Raw genomic sequence first — 23224 nt, forward strand, 5'->3', positions numbered from 1 at the left:
TCCGGCACTATCTAATTAAAGAAAATCTTTACACGTCTACATACTCCAAAATAGAAGGAGCCCACTCCTTCAGGGTTCTACAAATAATTTGCCATGTTGCGGCCTTCACCCAGGTTACACGGGAGGAAGAATGTAGCAGAGAAAAGGCCCCATTCTAGCTTCCTTCCCTTTTGGCCCAAGTTCAGATAAATTCCAGTATGGGGGGATCTAGGGGGTGTGGGAGAGGAATCACGTCTCTGGTAGGTTCCCTCTAATCCATTGCTGCCGCTTCAGGTAGATGGGTCCTTTCTCCTGCCTGCCATGGGGCCAACTGCCTATGGAGCTGGATGGCACTGATTCAGGGCAGGGACAAAACGCTGAGAACCTGATCACATCTTATTAGCGCTGAGCTTGTGAGCCACTTTGAACTTCAGCTTTCTCCTCTGCAAAGTGGAATGCATACAATACTTATTGGATTGTTGAGGGCAGTAAATAAAATCATGTGTCTAGGAAGCTTCAACATTCAAACAGCATAGGAGCAATGCTGTGGGCACCTAAAGCCTGGAGCCTTGCAGTAGGTGAATATTTTCAAACCTGCCTGGGTCTGCAAGAACTCTTTGTGTCTTCATTCCCTCACCTACCAAGAGCCTTGACAGCTTTCTAGCTGTCTGGATTTCTTTCTCGTTGGATAGTGATGAATTCTTGTTATAACTGAAACCAAGCTGGACTAATGGAGCTAGCATCTGTCACTGTTACTATTACCCTTTGCTTTTTAGGGTTCATATAAGTCTAAGATCTACCTTGTCTATGATATGTGGCTACAGAACTCTGGAGAAGGGAGAGGTTGGATGTGCCTCCACCAGTTGGCCAGGGCATCACAAAAGCTCCCAAATCACTAGTTGAGATCCCTTCGGGACACAATAATCAAAGTGAAGATGGAGCCAAAGGTATAATAGCTTCCTTCCTTCTGCTGTTTGGTAAGACTGCCACTGCTATCAAGGGACAAAGGGGAAGGTGGCAATGGTGATGAGAGAGACTGAACCGGAAGGATCCAGTGAAAGACTGCCAGGTGCAGAAGAGCTCGTGGATATAAACCTTGGAAAAACATTTTATCCTTTGGGCAGGATTGAAGACTGCATTGCCAGCCCCCAAGTTACTAGGGGCAGAAATCACTTCAATGACGTCTCCAGCCAGACTAGTCTACACTGTCTGCAATGCCTTCACCATGGTACCCAGGGGACCCCAGCAGCCTGCCGCTCCTAGGGGGACTGGTACTGTGATGTGTGAGGTCTAAGTTTGCATGAAGTTTATTTTTCACTTAGGTTAAAATCCGGTCCATGAGCAGTAGGTGGTGGGGTGGAGGGAGTGGGGTTCCACTGCATACGGCCTATCCAAGCTTCTGCTATTTCCCATCTCTAGAGAAAGAGAGAGCAAAGGATCAAAGGGAAGCTTTTCTGGGCCAGGCCCGGAAGCAGTACACATCACTGTGTCCACTTCTACTAACCACTAAGCCACGTGGCCCCACCTAGATGCAAGGGGGCTGGGAGTATTGTCCCCGGTTGGACAGCTGCTTCCCACTGACGGCTCCACGCTGTGGAGGAGGAGCAAGATCAATGGTGGGCAGTAGCCTTCTCTGCCACCCTGCCCAACACGCCACTGGAGAAGAAACCCTTTGCCAAAGACAAAGGCTGGAATTGTTGAAAGAGCTAAGAGCAGTCCTTGAGTGGGGTATAAATAATCCCAGACGATCAGGGGTATTGTACAGTCCTTCTAATACATCTCTGGCGTCACTTGATCATACAATTTCAGAGCTGGAAGAAGCCCTGGAGTTCCTCTAGATCTAAATCCTCATTTTGTAAGCGCAGAAAATGCAGCTGGCCCTACATGAAGACCACAGCAAACCAGCGGCAGAACTGGGACAGAACCCAGGTCACCGCACCTGTTTCTTGTCACCACATCATGTGACAGATCAGACCCACTGGAGGGTGCAATAATTTGGCTTTTAGTTCACCTAAAAGCTGAGAATTGGTTTACTTCTATGTTTACTTTGATTTGCAGGGAATGAGGAACTCAGTTCTCGAGAGGTGTTTATTTGGGAACCATTTCTGCTAACAAAGAAACAGGGAAGACTAGAATTACGAACCCAAACCTGCCTCTACCCTGGGGACACCATCCTTGGGCTATCAGGGTCCCTTGCACAGCGATTTCTGTGGCCCCAACGGTTCAGGGAATAAGACTTGAGGATAAAGAAGAGGGCCCTTCCTGTCTCAGCAATAGCCCTGCAGGCAGCCAGTTGGAAGAAAGGGGCAGGTGAGGGTCTAGGGGTGGCCGACTCCATTAAGGGGTAATGTCGAATTGTGGCCAACACCTCATGACACCGTGGGCAGGACTGACCATAAGGAAGGGTGCAGGCAGCATGGCCTTTTGGCCTAAGCCTCAGGCTCCACGGGGCCTTAAGTTTTGGCTGCTATTAAACAGCAGACTTGGTGAATGAACAAGGTGAGACTTTGCACAAAAATTGATTTTGACCTTGAACCACAGGGTCCTACTGTGAGTGGAGAGATTGCTCAGGCCCCCGACTCTGCTGCCCACCTGGCTTTGTGTGCCACCCGCTGCCAACCCCTCCCCACCCCACGTCTGCCCAGACCCTCTCTTTGGCATTGGGGGATGGAGCACATGGCTGCCCCACGGGGCCACTGCCGTTGGTTTCCAGAGCCCTGTCCCTGGCAGACCCCACTTCCTCCCCTTCACAACCCCCTTCAGCCCTGGTGTGGTTGTGCCGACCTGCGTGAACTTGGGTGTCAATTAGACCGGGGAGTTTGAATCTGGCTGCCACAAGGCACGAAGCCTCTTTGAGCCTCAGTTTCCTTAGGAGTAAAAATGAGGGTAATAATTCTTACTTGCAGGAAAACTGTGGGGATTAAATGAGATATAGCACATAAAGCACCTGGCACACACAGGTACATATTCATGCCAACCCATGGCTCTCCTCTGAGTCCACTCAAGTCGTCATGGCTCACGGTTCAAGGAGATAAACTAAATGTTTTTCCCCAAAGTCTTGCAGTGTTTCCTTGGCCCGATATTGCTCCCCAGAGGCTCTGAGCCCACAGTTAGGGTCAGTGATCTCACTGGGGAGCTCAGCAGGCAGCCCCAAAACTTGCCCAATGAAGGATCGTGAAGAAAGCTGATTGTGGTAACTCCAAAAGACAGGCCACTGAAAGCCCCAGGAAGCTCTACCCAGCAATATACAGCAGGCTTTGGCCTCTGTACCCCACTTCAGCTGACTCCTTCTTAATCACAGCTAACTTTCGTGATTAACACACAGCTCCCACCAACAGGTTTGCCTCCGGATGGCAAATTTGCCAGCATTTAGGGTGAATCAAACATATTTACTTTGCAGATGTTAGAGGTTTGATAAAATCCATAATGCCTTTGGCCTCAAACCCTCTTCCTATTAATTATTAAACCCTTGTGTGTTTCAAGGGTAATTGAATCCATGTTTCTAATTAGTTTACACTTAATTCATCAGAACAATTTTTAAAGGGCTGATGGATGTCCCAATAAGCCTCATGGGCAGTTTAATGAGTCTTTATTTAAAAAGAAATTGGGTTGGGCACGGTGGCTCACGCTTGTAATCCTAGCACTCTGGGAGGCCGAGGCGGGAGGGTCGCTTGAGGCCTGGAGTTCAAGATCAGCCTAGGTAATAGCGAGATCCCAGTTTCCACAAAAAATAAAAATTAGCCCGGTGTGGTGGTTCCTGCCTATAGTCCTAGCTACTAGGGATGCTGAGATAGGAGAATCGCTTGAGCCCAGGAGTTTAAGGTTGCTGTGAGCTATGATGATGCCACTGCACTGTACTCGGGATGACAGAGCAAGACCCTGTCTAAAAAAAAAAAAAAAGAAAAGAAAAGAAAAGTAAAAAAGAAATCGGACACACACCAAACTGTTAACGTGGGTTACCTCCAGGGAGCAGGGCTGAGACAAGGGCCTTGGAAGAGGCACTTGTACTTTTCATAATCTATACACTGCTGCACTGCTTGACTTTTTCAAAGTAGCAAGTGCCTATGACTTTTACTATTTTAGAGAAACTGCTCAAAAACGAAAACGGATGGATTTTTTAAAGGAAATGGAATGAGTACAAATGAATCCACAGCCGTCAGAAGGCATCCCGGCATGGGGGAAGCCTGGTTTCTGGCTCTAGAAGACCCACCCCCCATCCCCCTCCTTTAGCCACTTAGCAGCTTAGAGGCCTTAGATGCTACTTAACCTCTGCAAAGGGAATTAATACCACCCACCTGCTGGGGGTGTTGTTGCATTATTAGGCAACAAGTATAATGCCCGTTTAAAACCTTTCAGTGTGTCCCCGCTTTGCTTAGGATACATGTCAATCTCCCCAGCGAGGCATCCAAGTTCCCAGGTTATCTGGTCCCAGCCGCTCCCACCTCCCCACTACACCCCCGCCACAGGGGGCCAACTCACTGCTGTTCCACAGCTCGCCTTTCCCTCTATTTTGCCCAGACCTATGCACGCACTATTTTCTTGGCTTGAAACGCTCTCTCACCCTTCCTTCCATGCCCTAGTGGAGATCCCATCCTCTAGCAAGCATTTGTTCATTCATGCCATAAATATCTGTTGAGCACCTACTATGTGCCAGGCACTGTGTTAGGCCCTGGAGCTACAGGGGAGAGTAAAAGAGAAGGAATTCCTGTAGTGGAGGAGCTTACAGACTTGTGGGGGAGAAGGGCATACAACAAATACACACACACACACACACACACACGTAAAGCCATAAAGGATGGATGCAGGTTAATCTGAGTAGGTATCACAAGTTGGGAGGAAGGGGTGTCCCTGAGGATGGAAGTGATGATCGAGTTCTGTGAAGACTGAGTAAGTGACAGTTAAGGAAAGGGGCAGATGGAGGGAGGGCACCCCAGGCCCACAGATGGGCATCTACAAAGATCTTCCCCAGGACCAGGTCAGGTGCCCTGGTCACGGCGCTTGGCATCCTGGACTGTCTACCTAATTATTAACCTTTGTCCCTAAAGATACGGTAAGTTCCTAGAAGGCAGAAGCTGTCTTGTTAACTGTTGTATCTCCAACACCTGGCATTCCTAGTAGGCATTCAATAAATGTTGAATAAATGACAATGAATGAATGAACAAATGCATCTAGCATGGTGGCTGGCACACAAGAGGTGTTCAGTGTTCTCGTGTCTTTGTTCCCCTTTCCAGCGTCCTCACTGTTTCAATCCTAAACAAAGACTCTTCCCTCATCCCCACGAGTCCTCCCAGCCTCCTCCTGCCCACAAGAGCACATTCCTGAGGGACTCAGAGGAGAGGACCCTTCAAGGACAACCCCATTGATGTGCAAAGCACACTTTTTAAGGAACCAACAGACAGGTCCTTTGGGGGCCTCTGCTGTGATACATATTCATAAGAAGACAGTAAATCTGGCAAATTTGTGGATTTTTACAACTACCAAACAGGTGTCTAATGCCAGTTGAGTGAAATCTGCAACCAGCTCCAAATGACTAAAACTACATTCCACCTTAGGCTGATGACAGAATGTGTATTGCCAGTAATTGAGGGAACAAGTTGTAGTGTTTCCCATAACTTGAGCCCAAATGTCTAAATTAAGGGATGCTTAGCTGTGCTTAACTGGTGCAGTCATCGCCAGTGCCCTATAAACCCTCCAGTATACGGTGATGGAGTTTATTAGCAGCGTCTCCATAGATTATGTTTGCTCATGTCCCATTAGAAAACTTCATTTCACATTAAACTGCAATGCAATAGGATGTTTGCCAGCACGGAAAGGCCATCTAATTGCGCAAAAGCAGGGACGTGGGGATTGTTTCCGTAATTCATCCAGGCAGGGCTGACACTGCATTATCTGGAAGGCTCTTTCTTCTTTCCTTGCTAATTTTCCCAACTCCTACAGGCTCCCAGCCTTAAGGCAGGCTCCTACTCCCGTTTCCCACCCTGATCCATTATGAGAAGAATCTGATCAGCTTCTATTGTAAATTTAATTTGAAGCAGCCAGACGCTGCCTCCTGGCACCCTGGGATGCTGCTGCTTGTGAATAGCTCTAGATGAAATGTGAGATGCTTTCAAGGAGATGGCTATGAACTCCTGGTGGAAAAAAGGAGTCGCTGGGAGATGAATGGCATCTGCATAGAGAACAGGCTGTGCGTACTGTGTCTCTGGGCACCTCCTCATCAACCATGCCAGGTGCAGCTGCCAGGAGACAGCATCACTGAGAAGCCCCCATTTTGCAGAGGAGGAAACTGAGGCTCAGATGGGTTGACTCACTTGCCCAAGGTCACTGACACAGAAAGAGGATTAGAACCCAGGTTATGCCAAAAGGCATTAACTCCTCAAATCAATCTACCCCCAGGTTTCTCAACGTCAGCACTCCTGGCATTTGGGGTCAGATAATTAATTCTTTGTTGTGGGCAGATGCATTGTAGGATGTTGTGTAGCATCTCTGGCCTCAGTCTAGTAGATGCCACTAACTCCCCTGCATTTGTGACAATCAAAAATGCCTCCAAACATGGCCAAATGTCTCCTGGGGACAGGGAGCAAAATTGCCTTCAGTTGAGAACCACTGCTCTACACAAATTTATTGGAGATTTTGGTCTTTTTGCTTAATTATGCTAATTTTTTCTACAAATATACAAGTATTACTTTACTTTCCATCTCATCATAATGAAAGCAGTTTACATACTTTATTTAATTTAATCTTCACCAGCCAAGATCTCGATGTACTCACTTTGCAGATGAGGATGCTGAGGATAAGAGTCAAAGTGACTTGCCAATGCCACGCAGCTAGGGAGCAGCTGAAACTCAAACTCATGTCACCCACATGCAGCACCGGTGTGTTCTGTCACTGCATGGCTCTGCCACAGCTAAAACATGATAGCAAGCTTGACTCCCAGCCTCAAGGAGCTTAGACTCTAACAGGAGGAGGCTCATTGCTCACAACACAATCCAGGAGTGAGCATCCAGGGAAGGGTGAGCTCGAAGAAAGGCTGAGATTGGGGTAGGGAGGTAGCTCTTCAGCCTTTTCTTGGAATGCATTCATAAATAAAGTAAAGACGATCAGAGTATTGGAGGAAAGAGGGGAAAGAAAGATGCATTAAAAATGCAGTTACAGCGGTAATAGCAAAACTTGTACCTATTAAGTTTTAGACAACAAACACAGAAAGCCCCCAGGTGATGCCGGCAGAGAGAGATCTGCTGCAGGCCTCTTGGTGGCCCTGCCCCAGTGACTGTGTGGGAGGGGAGAGGAGGAAGGGCTGTCATGGGATCAGTAATACCATGATACATACACACTACATACATGCACATGACACATACGTACACAATGAATGACTCCCCAAACCTAGTGCCTTTCCACCACCCACAGCATCTGATGAATGGACCACAGATGAAGTGTCAGGACAGGCACCAAAGCCCTCCAGAAAGGTCCAAGTTACTAGGTCCTAAGAACAGAAGGGCAGGGAAGGATGCAAACAATGTTTATGGACCCCTTCGGGATCTGCAGCAGGTGGCTCACACGCGACAACCCCATAAGGCGAGGCAACGTCACCTCCATGTTATAGGTGAGGCTTGGAGAAGCCCAGCTGCCCATGAGGTCATAGCATTAATAAACTTAGAGCCCAGCTAGGTATAAATCTAGGTCTGTCCCCACTGTACCCTTCTGTCGCACAGGAAAACACTGAGAGAGGTGGAGACCTACCTGCTCTACCAGACAAGGGAAGAAACACATCAGTGCAGCAAATACCCTGGTAGGCCCTGAGAACATGTTTTATGGATACTGGAATTCACTGCAGGCTGATCTGGTTTGTTTTCTGTTTCCAAGCCAGACACTGCGGAGCTGTCCTCTACCCCTTCCTTTTTCTTATTCTCGCTCCACAGTCCCTATAAATTCACTATTAACTCTGGGGACAACTCTTCCCATAACTTTATACAAATCCACACGTCTCTGCCCTTCATTGGTATAGTCCAGGCTACTACAGCCTCTTGCCCGGCCCCATGGCCACCAGTCTGGCCCCCACTTCAATGCATTTTCCACACTGCAGCCAGGTCGTGACAAGATCTTCTGCTTAAAAACCTTTATTAGAAGCGTATCCACACAGCACCTGTAGCTAATGTCATACTTAATGGGGAAAGACTGAATGTTGCTCCCCCAAGATCAAGATCAGGAACAAGGCAGAGATATCTACTCTCACCACTTCTATCAATACCAGGGTCTAGCCAGTGCTGTCTGGCAGAAAGAAAGGAAGGAGGAAAGGTAAAAAGGATGGGAGTCAGGGAGGGAGGGAAAGGAAAGGAAAAAGAAAAACAAAGAAAAAAAAGAAAAGAAAAAAGAAAAGAAAAGAAAAGAAAAGAAAAGAAAAGAAATAAAGGCATTCAGATTGGAAAGGAAGAACTAAAATTGTTTTTATTCCCAAATATAAACAAAACTATTTGAAGGAGTAGTGAATCCAGCAAGGTCATAGGATATGAGGTCAACATACAAAAATTAACTGTATTTCTACATACTAGCAATGACTAGTCCAAAAGTTAAATTTAAAAAATTTCCATTCACAATGGCATCAAAAATACAAAAACGTTTATAAGAGAAATTTCTGTTCGAGTTGGAAAGCCAACAAGATAACATGTTAACCCCCCCTGCGCCTGACTCTCTAAATTCTCACAGAAATGATCTAAGGTATGTAAAGAGACAGAATATCTACGTCAACTTTGAAAACCAAGGAAAAGAGGCAGATACTTACGTGTTACAAACACTAAGGAATTTTGACAAGGTACAGAGCCAGTAAGAGCTGATTAAGAAAAACACTAGATAAGCAGGAGATTGACAGAGAAATACAGCTTAAAATGTGCTCTAAAGAAATAACTCTAACCACTAGTAGAATAAAACTCACAGAAAGAAAGCAAAGAAAACGTGCACTTGAAGACAGAGTAAAGGAAATAACAGTAAGTGAGCTTAAAAATAGAAAGTATTAAGTATCAAAGAAGAGCAAACATATCAGTTATCACCAAAAAAATGTGAGTGGACTCAATTTCCTGTTAAAAAAAATAAAGACTCCCAGTTAGGATTTAAAAAAAATCAATTACTGTGCATGCTGTACTAAGAGCTACCCTTAAAACAATGACATAGATATATTAAAGATACACAGATTTTCAAAGATGGGAACCAATAAATGCAAACCTAAAAGAAAAAAAGTGGCAATAATAGTATCAAAGTGGAATTTAAGGCAAAAAACATTGGTGGATAAACATAATTTTTATAAATATATATAATTTACTCTGAAGATCTAATAGTTAAATATATTTATGTACCAAACAGTATAGCATCAAAATATATAAAATAAAAACTTAGAAATAAAAGGAGAAATCAATAAAATCTACAGTGAAAATGTGAGACCAATACACTGCTTATCTTGTCAAATATCAATTAGGCAATAAATAAGAAATCAGAAAAATTTAATGATACTAATAACATAATTTTTTTTCACCCTTCAACCACAGATTATCTATTCTTTTCAAATACTCACAGAACACTTCCAAAAAATGGTCTTAGGGGGAAAAAAGTCAACAAATTCTCCAAAGTAAAAATCATAACCTGATCATCATGCAATAAAACTAGATAATACTTTTTTAAGTACAAACAAATAGCACTTGAACATTTGAGGGGGAAAACCCTAGAGTCAAAGAAAGAACAAAACTGCAATTAGACACTCTTTCTAAAATAACAACTAGCCATCAAAATTTATGGGATGTGGTCAGAGCTGTACTTAGGGGAAAATGCCTCTTAATGATTTTATTATCAAACAAGAAATAATAAAACTAATTCAATTCATGAAATCAGCAAAAGAATAACATCAGCCTAAGGTAAGTGGGAGAAAAGAATGGATACAGATAAAAGCAGAAATCAATAAGTTAGATAATAGAGAAAGAATAAAATTGATAGCCCTAGCATAGGAACTTGAAAAAGACCAATAAAATAGGCAAACTTCCGGCAAGACTAATTGAGTAAGAAGAAGGAAAACACGAACACACAGGAGCAGACGTGAGAAAGGGTGTAACCCAGGCACTGTGGAGACAACAACTTCGACAGGAAAGACCGTGTACCACCCGAGGCTAATGCACTTGACAATCCCGATAAAATGGGTGACTTCCTGGACTAGCATACAGACAAAAACTGACTCGTGAATAAGAAGGAAACCTGAGCAAACTAATAACAATGCACGAACATATAAAAAAAAAGTCACAAAGACCCGAGCGTCCCCACCAAACATACGCTCGCTGTCTCCCCGGCACACCCCCAAGAGAGCACCATTCCGGTACCTTTGGGGACAGCACGTTCCAGTGCCACTTGGACCACCCTCTAGGGCCATTTCCCCCCCAAGGTGTGAGTGCCCCGGTGCCAGGGGTGCTAAAAGGCAGTGGTCAAGCCCGCATGTCCTTGGCTACTTGTGCGATGAACTGGAATGAGCCTATCACAAAGATGGTGGAGATCAGGAGCCCAAGCAGGGACAACCTCCTCAGACGTGGCTGGTCGGCCGGAGTGGCCCGTGCCACGGCTGGGAACACAATCAGGTCCTTCTGCATCCTCAGGACAAGAGGAAGCCTCCCCTGCCGGCACCACTTCCCCAGGTCATGGAAACCCCCACTCATCCATGCCTTGGAACACAGGCCAGAGCAGTCCCCGCTCTGCTGGGTCTTCTACACATCCCTCTCCGCGTCAGGAAACCCACATGTCAGAAAGCAGGGGCTTGACCACGTCTGTGGGGACCCTGCCTGAAGAGCAAGGGAAGCTCGGATAACCCCGGCAGGCGGGATTGCAGCTCCAGCTGTCCACACCTCGGCCAAGTGCCCGGGTGACCGGCTCTGACTTTCAACATTGGTCACATCATCAAAGGTGTACGAAGCTGCCCCATAGACCGTGTCATCGGAGCTCAAAATCCAACAGAGAGGACTCGCTCCCTTGTGACCTCTTTCAGTCTCGTGGTTTTAAGCACCATCCTGTCCCAGTCTCCCCATTTATTATCTCTAGCCCCGACACCCTTGAACCCTAAACCACACACTCAAGTGGACGTTCGACGGGTCCACCTGGGTATCTAACAGGCACCTCATATGTCATTTGGCCAAACTGAAATCTTAACCTCCAGCCCCTACCCCATCTCTCGCCAATGTGCTCCTTCTGTAGCTGTCCCCATCTCAGGAAACAGCTACTTTTTTTTTAAGAGACAGAGTCTTGCTCTATCACTCAGGCTGCAGTGCAGTGGCCCAATCATAGCTCACCGCAGCCTTGAACTCCTGGGCTCAGGCAATCCTCCTGCCTCAGCCTCCCAAGTAGCTGGGACTACAGGCAGGTGCCACCATTCCCTGCGCATTCTTAAAACACCTTTTGTAGAGATGAGATCTCACTATGTTGCCCAGCCTGGTCTCAAACTCCTGGATTCAACAATCCTCCCCCTTAAGCCTCCCAAAATGCAAGGATTACAGGTGAGCCACCGCACCTGGCTCCACAGCTACTTTTTTCTACCAGACATTAAGGCCAAAGAGACTGGGATCTTCCTGGCCCTTTGTCCCTTATAGTCCTCATCTAGAGCCACAGCAAGCCCTGTGCACTCTGTGTTTGGAATACAGCCCAGAGCTGACCGATTCTCACCAGCTCCTCACTCCCGGGAGAACCCAAACCTCCTCCTTCTCTGCCCTGGACCGTTACGGCAGCCTCCACCTGGGCAGCCTCCAGCCTCGCCCCTTTCCCTCCACTCTCCCCACAGCAGCCAAAGATCCATGAAAGCAGGTCTCTCCCCTGCTCAGAACTCTCTAGGGTTTCCTGTTCATTTCAGGGCCAAGGCCAAAGTCCTTACATGGCCAATGAGGTCCTGCAGGATCTACTGCCTCCTGCCCCTCCCAGCCTCACCTTCCCCTTTCCGGATTCCCGGCCATGGGCTCTGCTCTGGCCCATAGCCACTGGCCTCCCACCTTCCCTCGTCTACTCGTGAGATGGATTCAAACTAGCAGATCATAGAGGTGACTGATTCTGGGATGACCTAGAATGAGGCCTCCAAAGCTGCAAGTCCCTTCATCTATGAGGCTGGGTTATCCAGGGTGGGCTGTGCCATGGTGGGACCACCCTCCAAAGCCCTCCACATTGTCTGTGCCCTCAGTCTAGAAGCTTCCCCCACAGGACACCATACACGATGCTCCATGATTCAGCTCTCTGCTCAAACGTCTCCCCCTTGGAAAGGCCTTCCCTGGCCACCCTAGGAAAACCAACGCCCCACCATCACTCTCTTACCCCACATGCTTTGTCTGCATAGCATCTGGCACACAGACGTGTCAGACATGTCCATGCCTGTCTGCCCATTAGCATGTCACCTCCAAGAAGGCAGTGCCTTTGTTTTGCTCACTGCTGTACCCAGCACCCAGGCCGGTGTTGGGACACAATAGGTGGTCATGAAATACGTGTGGAATGGGTGACTGAAGAGGACCCTAATCCCTTTACCAAAGGTTCTCAGACCACCTATGGAGTGCTGAACCCCACCGAACATCAAGGGAACATGGATAAGCTCGGTCTTGCCTGGGAGAAACTACTAGTCAGCGGATCCCCAGATGCCCCCACCTCTGCAGCAGACTTCCCAAACTTGCCTCTGCACTGCCCTGAGAGGACAGGGCAGGGGAGGAGAAGAGGGCCAAGAGCTGTCCGGTGCACATTTACCCTAAATGTGCACATTTACCCTAAATGTGCACGTGACCCTATTCCAGGAGCTGGGAAGCCAAAGGCCCAGACGGGTCTTAAACAAAGCTCTGAGGTTAAGCACTTGGCAGGAACCACTCATTAGTGCATCATGTCATTAGAAGCAATTAGCACCTCTGCCTCCCCAGGACTTGGCTGGTAGGCCATTAACCCTTTGGCATCCTGAGGAGCTGGGGAGCCTGGCTGGCAGGACAGGGACAAGGCTTGTGATGGAGCATGGCAGGCCTCTGGGTCAGCAACACCTGGAGAGCTTTGATGCTGGGGCCTTCCCCTTTCCCCCGGAAAAGTCTGCCCTTCCTGCAGAGAGTGGACACCTTTCCACCCTGTCTCTCTCCTCACATGTGAACTCCCCCTCTTGGGATGCAGTTCAAGGGTACAAGAAGCCATCTCACTCAATCTGTATTTTTTTTCTTCCATCAACTGGGATGGAATTTGAGAGAGTGGGAACTTTCCAGATTCTACACCCACAGCCAAGGCCCTGTAAATGCAGAGCAAATTCCAGCAAAGTATTGATGGGTGATGATCGATGAATATATGATGCAAGATATGTTCACTACCCATCACTATCAGCCTTCAATCCCCATATCTTCTGGGTCCAGCCTGCATTTCTGTGTGTGCAAAGAACACACACCAGCAGGTATACACACATATATACACCTGTGGGTGCAAAATCAGTTTCAATAAAAATACCTAGATTTCTCTAGAACCCTTGGATGTTTTCTATCTAGTCTTCTCAAATGTCCTACTCATCAATCCTGCCTACTGGAAACCTCTAAGCAGGAGAAAGGAATTGGGAAATGCAAAGAAAGCAGAGGAATTGAGGGAAGGCCTCATAAAAACAGCAGTCTTTGCCGGTGACCATAAACCTTTCACCGGAGCAAGTTCTTCCTCTCGGTGAGCTTGGCTCAGAGCCCAGCTGTCTGCTACAGCGAGCGTGGGCAGGGAAGTACCTTGTTCGCAGGTTCTCTGGCTGGGGTGGACCATCAAACACAGACAGGACATCAAAGTCCTCTTCCAGGGCAAAGGACTGGAACACGAGCTGGATCCGGTGCTGGTCCTCCGCCGTGATGGTCCACGTGCAGTTGGCATAATTGGGGTAGCCGTACGGGAACCCTGGGCTCTCAACCGTCCCATTGGGGCCGTGCAGTTGGAACGTGCAGTTCTGGCCTGGGAGAGAGAAAGGCAGCAGTTTAGTGTGGGCAGAAGAACTTCTACAAGCTTCCAGAGAGACAGGAGCAATTCGTTAAGAGAATCGTTCATCCACTTTTTTCCATGTGCTTCCTACGGGCCAGCCCTATGCTTGGCGCAGAGGAAGGCATACGGGTGGCTCACATGGCCCGTGAGCTTGCTGTGTGCTGTGTGCTGTGCGCTGTGCACTGACAGGGTGACAAATTGCGTATCATTTTATTCAAGCCTCAGAGCAACTCTGCGCAGTAGAAAACAAAGCCTCAGAGAGTTTAAACTAAAAAGCAACCAATACTAGCCTAAACTCAGACTTCTCCTTCACAGCATTAAATACCAGAATGACAATTTCAAACCTTCTCCGTTGTCTGCATGCAGCCTCCTGATCTCAGCTAATGTCCTCCCCTCCTGCTCTCCGTAGAAAATATAATAAAAGCCATCAGCGAGGATTCCCTCGTCTTCCCAACTCCAGACCCTTCTAGAAGGCCCCATGCTGTCTTCCTTCTTCCTACAGAGGACCCCCCTCTCTCTCCATCTAAACGGAATCTTTCCATGTGCCCCTCGGATCCCTTTCCGCCCTACTCTTCGAGAACCTTCTACGATCCTGTGTCTTGTATGTGTTCAGTCGTTTCCTCTCTCCTGGAAACTTCTCGTTTTAAACGTGCTCCAGATCATTAAGAAAACAATTCCCCACTCCACTCCTCATCTCCCCCCAGCCTTGTCTCTCTCTCCTCCCCTTCACAGCCAAATTTATAGAAAACACAATCTGTCTATACTTTCTGTCTCCATTTCCTTACCTCCCACTCACTCTCCAGCCCCATCGGTTCTGCCTTCTGGTCCTATAGATCCACCCAAACAGGTCTACTAAGGTCACCCATGGGTCTAGTGGGTATTTTTCCATCTTCATGTTAACTGACTGCTCGGCCACCTCCGATGCTGTTGACCTCCCGGCTTCTAGAAACACTCCTCCCCCTCCCCGAGGGTCTCAGACCTCACTCTGCGCGAGCACCACCTGGGGCGCTGGCTCAGATGGAGACACAGATGGACACCTGGGTGGGGCTGGAGAGTCTGCGTGTCCACCTGGCTCCCTGGTGATGCCGCGACGCTGCTGCACGGGACCACGCCATGAGCAGCAGCGCCCCGGGCTTCCGCCCATGTCTCCACGCCCCTTTCCCGCCGCTGCTCTTTCTCTGCCTCCTTCTGGCTCAGAGTTGGGCCTCTCCCCTCTCTCTGGTCTCCTGTCTCTCTGGACCTCCCAACTTGTGCACAGATGACTCACGACACCGCAGTCCAGGCCAGACCTCCCCTCTGCGCCCCAGGCCTGACACCTCCTCTGGGATGCCCCCCCTGCCTACTGTGTCCTCCGCTGCTGATCCATAATCCACGGATCATGCCTGATCTCTTTGTCTACGTAAGGCCACCTCCCTGGCTGATTCTCTGTCCAGTATTTCTGCCCATTGCTGAGAGAGGGCTGTCGAAGTCTTGAATTATAATCATGGAACTGTCTGTCCCTCTTTTAAGTTTTATCACTTTGTTTCACATAACCCAGAGCTCTACTGTTTGCTACATACACAGGTAAGTTTGCTAATTCGATTTTGGTGAATCGACTCGTTTATCATCTTGTAATGCTTCCTCCCCCCTTGTTAATACTCTTGTCAAAACTTAATCCGATGATATTGATATGGTCACTCTTGCATTTTTTGGTTAATGTTTGCATGGCTTATATCTTTTCATCGTTTCATTTTAGGCCTTACCTATATCATTACATTGGATGTAAATTTCCTGTGAGCTCGGGCCATGCTATTTTATCCATTTTGCATATTTCTGTCTTTTAATTGGTGTATTTAGGCCATTTAGATTTAAAATAATTATTGATGGGTTAGGGCTTAAGTCTCCTATTTTATGATTTGATGTTTTTTTGTGTTCCCTTTTTATTGTTCCTCTCTTGTATTTGCTATTATTTTGCATTTTCATTTTTTCCTTGTCTTCCTGTGGGTTACCTTCAAGTTTTTTTAGAATTTCATGTAATATTTCTGTAGTGTTTTTCAGTACTGATGCTCCCCAACTTACGATGGGATTAAATTCCCAATAGACCCAACATAAGTTGAAAATATCTTGTTGAAAGTGCATTTAATACACCTAACTTACTGAACATCATAGCTTAGCCTATCCTACCTTAAACACGCTCAGAAAACTTACATTCTGTAGCTGGGCAAAATCATCTAACACAAAGCCTATTTTAAAATAACATTTATTATAAATAGTTTTGGATCAAGACATAAATAAATAAAAATCAGTAAATAAATAAGGCCCACTTAGAAGCTGACACCTTCCTCTCCTTCACATCCCCACAGCTAATCTACCACTTGGTCTCGGTCTCCACCTGCCCCCAACCCACACCAAGCTCTTCCCTGAACTCCCATGGGGACTCCTAACGGGTCAACCACATGTATTCTGGTCTTTGCCCACCATTCTTCACACTGTAGCTGGGAACATCTTTTCAAAACAGAACTCGGATCAAGTCATTCTCCTCTCCCTCTGCCCCAAACATTCAGCGGCTCCTCATTTCTCTTCGATAATGAAAAAACATTTAAGGTCTAGAAGGATCTCTATGGGGTCAGGCCCGCAGTGACCTCTCAGCTTCATATCCACCAGCATCCCCGACAAACTCCGCCCTTCTCAGTCTTTTGTACCTGCCACACTCTCTCACTGCACAGCCTTTGCATATGCTGTTCTCTCTGCCTAGACCACACTTCCCTCCCTTCTTGGCATAGCTGTCTTTCAGATCTCAGCCTAGTGATCCTCCTTCATTGGGTGAAAGCCCCTGCTATATGTTGTCATGACACCATAACCTCTCTTTGGTAGCACTGATCATAGAAGCAAATTTCCATGCTTCCATATGATTGTTTCATAGGTATCCATATCATAAGTATCTGTCTTCTCAGCAGGCTGTGAGCTCCATGACAGCAGAGACCACATGTGAGTTTGCCTATCTTGGAATCTACACCCCAAACTGCGTTACCATGGCACACGGTAAGTTCTCAATAATTTAATATATTGCGTGCATTTATTTAGTGTTTTGCCAGACACTCTTCTAAGAACTTTACCTATATTGATTTGTTTAATCTTTACAACAACCCTACATGGTGGGTACTATTAATATCATCTCTATTCCAGATGAAGAACTAAGGCAAACAGAAATTAAGGAATGGTGCCCAAGTCATTGCTACGCAAAGGGATTCAAACATAAGCAGTGCACTTTGAATTCACATTCTTCAGCGTGATGCTGATAAACTGACTCAACACTAATTTTTTTAAAGCCCACATTAGGGATTAACTGACGAAGGACAGCTAATCTCTAAAATGACTTTTAATATTAAGAAATCTCTTAACACAATGTATGCCATTAAATGAGAAAAAAAGTTAAAGTCTTCGAAATAAATGCTTAACAGGCATTTAATAAAATTAGTCATGTAACCCTGATTAATATTAGCGTTCGGAACTAAGAAAAAGAGTATTTTCTTACCAAGGTAAAGGTTGCATTTTAGAAGTAGCTGATTAAGACCAGGGACTAGACAGAGATGCCCCTATCACCTCTGGGATTTCACGCCTTATTGGAAGGGCTAACCCATGCGGCACAAGAAAAAGAAATGAGAAAAGAGGAGGCAAAATTGTGGTTTGCAGATGATATATTAAGATACCTACAAAACCCAGGAGAATTAATTATAAAGCTATTAGAGCTAATAAGAAATTTCATTAAAGTAGCCAAATGCAAAATAATACCATCTGTCACATTCCTATATGCCAGTGATAGATAAAAATATGAAGAAAAAAGATCCTGTTTATGGTAACTACAAAATGCACATAATCCATAGAAATAAACTTAATAAGAAATAGGCAGGCACTATATAAAAATAACTTTTACAGAGGGGTAAAAATTTGAATAATTGGAGAGACATAGTGTAATCTTGAGTGGAAAGACTAACTACTGAAAGGTTAATTTATAATATTAACCTCTTGAAAAGTTGTAGAAAAGTTAATTTATAAGTTTAATGCAATTCTGGCCAAAAGCGCAATGACCTGTTTTAAATTTGGTAAAATGATACCTAAGTTTAACTGGAAAAATAGATTATTGCAGACAATGCACTTTTTTAAAAAAGAAGTAAATTTAGTAGTCTCATCCGACAAGATAACAAACATCACAAACAACACTTAGAAAATAGTGTGGGAGCAATCCAAGAGAGGACAGATAGAACTTGAAATGATGTTGCAAGAATACTAATACATACAATACACATAAAAATTGACATATGGATAAGGCAATATTTAAAAAATCAATGAGAAAAAAAAGATATTTGCAGGGTCAACTAATTAACAGTTTGGCAAAAGAATTATGTTATCTCCTCTGTTCACACCATGCACCAAAATAAATTCCAGATGGAGCAAAGAATTCAATGTTTAAAAAAATCAGTCATAAAATAATTAGAAGAAAATATAGGTAAATTATCTGACTGATTTTCTGAACATAATGTGGAAGATACTATACGATTGATAGTTTCATATAAAAAGTATACGTCATGTCAAAAATAGAAACAAAATTTTAAAAGTATGCGAAAATGTTACATAGAAAAGTAATGACATTAGTTTAGAAAGAACTATTACCAATATTAGGAAAAAAGTATTATTTCTAATAATTGGACAGGATCTAAATAAATTAGTTCACAAAAGGAGATCTAAATAGCCCAGAAACCAGAAAACTGTCCAACCACAGTAATAATGAAATAAAGCTTCTATCTAAATCTACAACTTTCAAAGGAGGCCTGGATATACTTCCCTGAACTTCCCCTTACTGGTACGGGCACCAAATCTACTTGGCCCATGTCCCTAAAATCTGCCTGGTGAATGTCACTGCATCATGTCATTCATTCATTCATTCCTCTAGGCTAGACCCTATGATGAAAGCCATGGTGCATCACAGACTAAGCATAAGTAAACCCATCCACTGGGTAGTGCCATGCTAGAGGGGCGCACAGAGTGATTCTGAAGTATAGACGCTACGGGGGCCATATCTTAAGGTCCCCCCTCATTCATGTCATGGATAACCACTGAAATACCAACATTCACCACCATGTGCAGCCTCCCAGACCTCTGCCTTGGCTCAGACCTGCCCAGATCTAGAGATTCTGATTCAGAATCAGGGTGTGGATGGTATAGCTCTTGCTATAGAGAAAGAAGGGGAGGGCTCAGAACAGAGCCTCTGGGAACATTCTGTACGGTAAGGAAACAGGAAAGGTGACAGAGTAGGGGCAGGTGGAATAGTAGGAGAGGAGCCAGAGGGCAGTTCCATGCAGGAGAAGGTGACTCAATGTGGTGAACACCACAGAGAGACGAAGATGAGGTCACTCAGTCTGATGTCTAAATGGTCCCTCCGGAAGTAAGAACGCTGAGAGCTGGAGCTTTGTTCTGGTCCCCGCCACATCCCCAGTGCCCAGAATTCAATAAGTATTTGCTGAGTGGATACATCAATTCCAGCAGAGGCAGGAGGGAGGGTGCAAAGTGGGCATAGGCCAGATCGTAACAGGTAAAGGCAAGACTGGCTGATGAGACCGTGGAAGGCCGTTATATTTTAAATAAGAACACAGACATTTTGCTCACTGTAGAAAATACAAACAAGATTTTAAAAGACAAAACTAATCCTAATCTCATCTTCCTTCCAGAGGCAACTGTTCTTAATATTTTTCTAGGATTTTTTTTCTAGATTGTTCCATGCCTATTTCACATTGTTGAGATAATACCGTATTTTGTGACCATTCAGGTCATTTCTCGGTTTTCTTCTGTAACAATTCAGTAAACATTATAACATGAGCTCTCCCCAAGATATCGAATCTGTTCATAAACAGCATTTTAAATGGACGCACAACTTTCCAATATATGGTTATACTAGAATTTACTCAACCATTCTCCTATTGTCAAACATTTAAATTGCTTCTGGATTTTTTTTTCCCTGTTATAAATTAGACCTGGACCCTCTTTTTTCAGTAAGTTATTCTTCCACCTTAAATTACAAAAGGCAATGTGCACTTGTAATCTGCACAGATACGCACGTTTCCAATGCAAGCATAAATGTTCCGTTTCCCTCCCTTCCACCCAATCCAAAGTCACCAAAGTTAACAACCAGGTGTGCGTCCCTCCCCCAACCTTCTCTCTCATGCAAACATATGGACACATTCTAGCAGAGTTTTTATTATTTTGTTTTTTTAAAAAAAAGATCGTAGTTTAGCTCATTTCTCTGCAACTTGCTTTCTCACTTAACAATACATTGGGGACACCTTCCAGGTCAGTAGATACAGATCTAACTCATTTTTTATATAAATGTGTAATATTCCATGCCATGGATGTATCTCAATTTATTCAAACACTCCCCTGTTGATGACCATTCAGGTCATTTCTCGGTTTTCTTCTGTAACAATTCAGTAAACATTATAACATGAGCTCTCCCCAAGATATTGAATCTGTTCATAAACAGCATTTTAAATGGACGCACAACTTTCCAATACATGGTTATACTAGAATTTACTCAACCATTCTCCTATTGTCAAACATTTAAATTGCTTCTGGATTTTTTTTTCCCTGTTATAAATTAGACCTGGACCCTTAGTTACGTCTGGTGACAGGATGCTGGTCGGTGCAGCGGAAAATGCTTTTCCGTGGCTGCAGTCCCAGAACGAATGTTCACTTATGCGGTAACGACATCCAGCTTCAGTTTTCGGGGGGCATCTTGTCCACAGTAGGCTGGCTGACCTCTGTCGGAGACGGTCAGAAAGGGCTAGAAGCCTGATGCATTTGGAAGGCCCCCAGAAATCGAATGTATGTTAGTGAGGTGAGGAAGCTCTAACCCAGAGCAGACACCCCAGAGTGAAACGCTAATGGCGTGGGGGCCCATGCCAAATGGCCAAGTGTCCTTTCATGCTCATGAAATGCTGGATTTCTTCCAAGCAAAAGCCTGCCCATTCTTCACTTCTGGTGATTGATGCTCTGCCCTGTGGACAGAGATGCTGCTGCTGACTTTCACGGCGATGGCACCTTGCATTTCTGTCCCAGTAGCCAGGACAGTCTGCCTTCTCCCACTCGCGCCTTTGGCCTCTGGTCAATGCAGCCACCAAACAAGGCCAAGACCCACATCAGGCTCAAGAACAGTCCCAGAGAACTGGACTCTTCAGGTTGTCGCTCATTCATTTTGGATGGTTTTCCCCAGAACAGATTTCCAAAAGTGCAGGCTGCCGGGTCAGAGGGGGTGAACATTTCTGATCGCCAAAATACCTTCTAGAAAATGTGCACCAGTTTCATTCTCAACAGCTCTGTCTAGGAATGCTTATTTCAAGGCATCATTGCCAACATTGTGTATTATCTTATTGAGAAGTTTTTGCCTGATAGGTACAAAAAATGCTATCATGTTTTAGTTAGCATTTCTTTATGACTCAGATTCAACATCTTTTCAACTTTCCCTAATATTAATCATTTTAACTCCTCCTTTTGGGAACTTATTTGATGACATCCTTGGCTCAGTTTTCATCGTGGTGTTGATATGTTCTTACTGATTTACATATTTACATATATATCATATGTAAATTTCTATGCATCATATGTACAACATATTTGTTCTGTAGTTGTTTTGGCCTTTTACTTTTATTATGCTTGACATCCTGAGGTCTCTAAATTTTATATACTTAAATCTTCTATAAAGTCTTACTATTTTTCTTGTCAATTTCTGCTAATTCTTTATAGAGCTGGGATTTTAATCTTTTGTCGTATTTGTTGCAAATATTGTTTTTTACCTTGGTGTGTGCTTTTTTATTTAGATTTCTCATGTCAATTAAAACGTTCAATTTCTATAGGCAATTTACCTTTCTTCTTTCTTGGTGGTATTTTTCCTTTATTGACATTGGGAGAGACTTCTCTCAGTTACAGATTGGTTGGCTTCTCATCTCACTCAACATAAAAGCCAAAGTCTTCACTGTGGCCCCCAAAGATTCAAATGAATGGGCCCCTCCACCGCCTCGCCACCTCCCGCTTACCTCTCCTCCCCTCGTCCCTGTGATCCAACCACGCTAAGTCCATCACACACACACCCTGGGACCTTTGCATTTGCCGATGCCCAGAAACCTCTTCCCCCACCTCCTCAGTGACCACCCCAAGTATAATTCAGGCCCCCTTCCTCTCAGACCTGGTGTTCCAGGGACCTGCTTTATTTTTCTCCATAGCACTTAGCACCTCTGACATATATTTTCCTGTTATTTTCTGTGCCCCCTCCTGCCCTTAAAATGCAGTCTCCGTGGGAGCCGGGGAGCTATTTTGTTCTCTGCTCTATCCCCGGCTCTCAGACATGAGCCCAACCCATAGTAAATGCTCGCAGAATAGTAGCTGGTTGAATGAATAAATGAGTACATGAATATTAATCGCCCACCCAGCTCTCTGTGCATGCATCGTTCCTTCAGCCAGATAACTCCAGGCACTTTAAGACTCATTACCTCCTCCAGCAAGCCTTCTGAGAACCCTCAGGACAGCATCAAGCATTCTTCCACGGCTTACTCAACTTTCACTGTGAATAGCATCGCTTTCGCCAGTGGTGGCAGAAGGGTGTGTTTGAGTGGCCATCTCCACCGGTGTACTCCTGGAGATTGCATTCATATTTTATCTGCAGCACCCAGTCCAGTACTTGCCCACGGCAGACACTCAGTACATATGTTTTGAATGAATGAGTGAAATGAATCAATCTCTTTATACTATTCAGACAATACCCGCCAACTTCATCTGTCTATGTGTTGATGCTTTATTTTGGAGGTGGCTTAGTGAAAAGGTTAAATGCATGAGTTTGGGAAGCAAAAGATTTGGGTTCAAATTTCAGGTTTGCCACTTAAGACCTTGTGGACAATTTGTTTAAACTCTTTAAACCTTGGTTTTGACATCTTTCAAATGAACCACCCCCTTCTAGGGTGGTTGTACAGATTAATGTAATAATATCTGATAAGTAGCTAAATGCTCAGTCTGGTACCTGGCACACTGTTCGTGATCAATAAATACCACCTAATCTTTCGGTAAAGATTTATACTTTTCTTCATATAGATCCCAGTCACATCTTGTTAAGGTTATTCACAGACATTTTAGGCACTTTTTGTTGCACTAGTGAATGACATTTTTTCCCCATTATTTCTTTTCTAACTAGTTATTACAACTACACAGAAAAACTATTGATTTTTATATATTCATCTCACATCCAACCATGTTTCTG

The 23224-nt window shown here is 45.0% G+C and overlaps 1 protein-coding gene across 3 annotated transcripts in view; it reads right to left on the bottom strand.

Moving 5' to 3' along the window:
- CSMD2 (CUB and Sushi multiple domains 2) overlaps window positions 1-23224 on the bottom strand; it is a 570274-nt gene that overhangs the window by 493453 nt on the left and 53597 nt on the right. For all 3 annotated transcript variants that reach the window (XM_075996375.1, XM_075996373.1, XM_075996374.1), the window contains exon 2: window positions 13704-13920. In XM_075996375.1, coding sequence (XP_075852490.1) covers window positions 13704-13920 — 217 coding nt within the window. The remainder of the gene's footprint in view (window positions 1-13703; window positions 13921-23224) is intronic.

The sequence above is a fragment of the Microcebus murinus genome, chromosome 2, assembly GCF_040939455.1.
Source record: "Microcebus murinus isolate Inina chromosome 2, M.murinus_Inina_mat1.0, whole genome shotgun sequence".
Classification (NCBI taxonomy): Eukaryota; Metazoa; Chordata; class Mammalia; order Primates; family Cheirogaleidae; genus Microcebus; species Microcebus murinus.